The sequence below is a fragment of the Bos javanicus genome, chromosome 7 (assembly GCF_032452875.1).
Source record: "Bos javanicus breed banteng chromosome 7, ARS-OSU_banteng_1.0, whole genome shotgun sequence".
Classification (NCBI taxonomy): Eukaryota; Metazoa; Chordata; class Mammalia; order Artiodactyla; family Bovidae; genus Bos; species Bos javanicus.
This window is the reverse complement of record NC_083874.1, coordinates 8,941,077-8,944,423: the sequence shown is the minus strand read 5'-3', so window position 1 is coordinate 8,944,423 and position 3,347 is coordinate 8,941,077. Positions and strand designations below refer to the sequence as shown.

Sequence of the window (3,347 nt, the reverse complement as noted above, 5' to 3'; positions counted from 1 at the left end):
AGTAGAAAAAAGCACGACTTAAAAAAAATACCTAAATGATAGAATGAAAAGATAGTTTAATAATGCGAGTAACTGAGATTGTATAGAAAAGTTGAATTTTTATAAAAATGGATATCCAAGGAAATAAGTAGAAGGAGCAAATTTTTATTCCACACTGAGGAAAATGTCACAATTACTGATTCTCAGGCTTTGAGCAATGCAGTCAAGGGCACTTCATATGCCCCAGGACAATTGGCCTTTTTATAGATATTATTCCATAGACTCTCTTCAGAGCCTTGTTTAAGTCTTTGTTCCTCAGACTGTAGATGAATGGGTTCAGCATGGGTGTGACCACAGTGTACATCACAGAGGCTATTGCACTTGAGTCTGAGCTGTGTGTAGCAGCAGAGCTAAGGTACACTCCTAGGCTCGTACAATAAAATAATAAGACAACTGAGAGATGAGATGCACAAGTGGAAAATGCTTTAAACTTTCCCTGAGTTGATGAGATTCTTCGTATGGAAGAGACTATCTTAGAGTAAGAGTAAAGGATACCAGCAAACGGCCCACCAGCTAGTAGCACTGATGCCAAATACATCACCATGTTATTAAGAAAGGTGTCAGAACAGGCAAGTTGGACCATCTGATTGAGTTCACAAAAAAATTGGGGAATTTCCACCTTTGTACAGAAGGTCAGCTGCAAAGCCATTAAACTTTGTAACAAGGAATGCATAGCACTCACCATCCAGGACACCAATACCAGCAGTCCACAGAGCCGAGGATTCATGATGACTGTGTAGTGCAGAGGGTGGCATATGGCCACAAAGCGGTCGTAGGCCATCACTGTCAGGAGGAAGTCATCTAATCCTGCAAGGAATATGCAAAAATACACCTGGACGATGCAGCCTTCATAGGTTATGACTTTGCTCTGGTTCTCGATATTCTGCAGCATCTTTGGGATGGTTGTGGAGGTGAAGCAGATGTCTACAAAGGACAAGTTGGAGAGGAAGAAGTACATGGGGGTGTGAAGGTGGAAGTCAGAGATGATGACCAGGATAATGAGCAGATTTCCAAACACAGTGATCAGGTACATGCAGAGGAAAAGTCCAAAGATGAGGGGCTCCAATTCTGGGTCCTCTGAGAATCCCAGAAGAAAAAGTTCAGAAGATTGTGTATTGTTACCTGGTTCCATGTGGTGGCAGTGACTACCAGGAAAAATGAAAATAACATGAGTAATGTTCACAAAAATTAGCATAACTCACATAGTGCAATTTCTATTTTCTCTAAATAAATTAATTTTAATATCTTGTGTTTAGAAAAGTTTTATTTCATTTCTACCTGGACATTTTTGACCCATTCTCAGCATATTACCAAAGAAATCATGCATTCTACTGTTGTCATGAGAAATGTAACTTCCCTGGTGGTTCAGACAGTAAAGCATCTGCCTACAATGCAGGAGACCTGGGTTTAATCCCTGGCTCAGGGAGATCTCCTGGAGAAGGGAATGGCAACCCACTCCAGTATTCTTGCCGCCCCCACACACACACCCCGCCCCGCCAATAAATTAAAAACCTGGTGGCTGTACGGCCCAGGAGGGCAGAGAGGAGCTACTCTACATTCAAGGTCAGGGGGGCGGTGGTGAGGAGGTACCCCTGGTCCAAGCTAAGGAGCAGTGGCTGCACTTTGCTGGAGCAGCCATGAAGAGATACCCCAAGTCCAAGGTAAGAGAAACCCAAGTAAGATGGTAGGTGTTGCAAGGGGGCATCAGAGGGCAGACACACTGAAACCATAATCACAGAAAACTAGTCAATCTAATCACACGGACCACAGCCTTGTCTAACTCAATGAAAGTAAACGATGCCATGTGGGACCACCCAAGACGGACAGGTCATGGTGGAGCGGTCTGACAGAATGTGGTACACTGGAGAAGGGACTGGCAAACCACTTCAGTATTCTTGCCTTGAGAACCCCATGAACAGTATGAAAAGGCAAAATGATAGGATACTGAAAGAGGAACTCCCCAGGTTGGTAGGTGCCCAATATGCTACTGGAGATCAGTGGAGAAATAACTCCAGAAAGAATGAAGGGATGGAGCCAAGCAAAAACAATACCCAGTTGTGGATGAGACTGGTTATAGAAGCAACATCCGATTCTGTAAAGAGCAATATTGAATAGTAACCTGGAATGTTAGGTCCATGAATCAAGGCAAATTGGAAGTGGTCAAACAGGCAGTGGCAAGAGTGAACACTGACATTCTAGGAATCGGCAAACTAAAATGGACCAGAATGGGTGAATTTAACTACGATGACCATGATACCCACTACTGCAGGTAGGAAGTCCTTAGAAGAAATGGAGTAGCCATCATGGTCAACAAAAGAGTCCAAAATGCAGTACTTTGATGCAATCTAAAAAATGACAGAATGATCTCTGTTCATTTCCAAGGCAAACCACTAAATATCACGGTAATCCAAGTCTATGCCCCAACAGTAACACTGAAGAAGCTGAAGTTGAACGGTTCTATGAAGACCTACAAGAACTTTTAGAACTAACACCCAAAAAAGATTTCCTTTTCAATATAGGGGACTGGAGTGGAAAAAGTAAGAAGTCAAGAAACACCTGGAGTAACATGCAAATTTGACCTTGAAATATGGAATGAAGCAGGGCAAAGGCTAATAGAGTTGTGCCAACAGAATGCACTGGTCATAGCAAACATCTTCTTCCAAAAACACAAGAGAAGACTCTAAGCAAGGATATCACCAGATGGTCAACACTGAAATTAGATTGATTATATTCTTTGCAGCCAATGATGGAGAAGCTCTATACAGTTAGCAAAAACAAGACTGGGAGCTGACTGTGGCTCAGATCATGAACTCCTTATTACCAAAATCAGACTTAAATTGAAGAAAGTAGGGAAAACCACTAGACCATTCAGATATGACCTAAATCAAATCCCTTTTGATTATACAGTGGAAGTGAGAAATAGATACAAGGGACCAGATCTGACAGATTGCCTGATGAACTATGGATGGACGTTCATGACATTGTACAGGAAACAGAGATCAAGACCATCCCCATGGAAAAGAAATGAAAAAAGCAAAATGGATGTCTGGGTAAGCCTTACAATTAGCTGTGAAAAGAAGAGAAGCAAAAGGCAAAGGAGAAAAGGAAAGATATAAGCATCTGAATGCAGAATTCCAAAGACTAGCAAGGAGAAATAAGAAAGCCTTCCTCAGCGATCAACACAAAGAAATAGAGGAAAACAACAGAATGGGAAAGACTAGAGATCTCTTCAAGAAAATTAGAGATACCAAGGGAACATTTCATGCAAAGATGGGCTCAAAAAAAGGACAAAAATGGTATGGACCTAA

At 41.9% G+C, this 3,347-nt stretch overlaps 1 protein-coding gene across 1 annotated transcript; it reads right to left on the bottom strand.

Annotated features, from left to right (window-relative positions):
• Positions 1 to 202: 202 nt before the first annotated feature.
• On the bottom strand, positions 203 to 1,171 carry LOC133251814 (olfactory receptor 7A17-like). Its single transcript, XM_061424600.1, has one exon. The coding sequence runs from the start codon at positions 1,169 to 1,171 to the stop codon at positions 203 to 205; it is 969 nt and encodes a 322-aa protein (XP_061280584.1).
• Between the last annotated feature and the right edge of the window lie 2,176 nt (positions 1,172 to 3,347).

Bases quoted from the DNA above. Each gene is read 5' to 3' on its own strand.
- LOC133251814 (XM_061424600.1), bottom strand. From the start codon at position 1,171: ATGGAACCAGGTAACAATACACAATCTTCTGAACTTTTTCTTCTGGGA.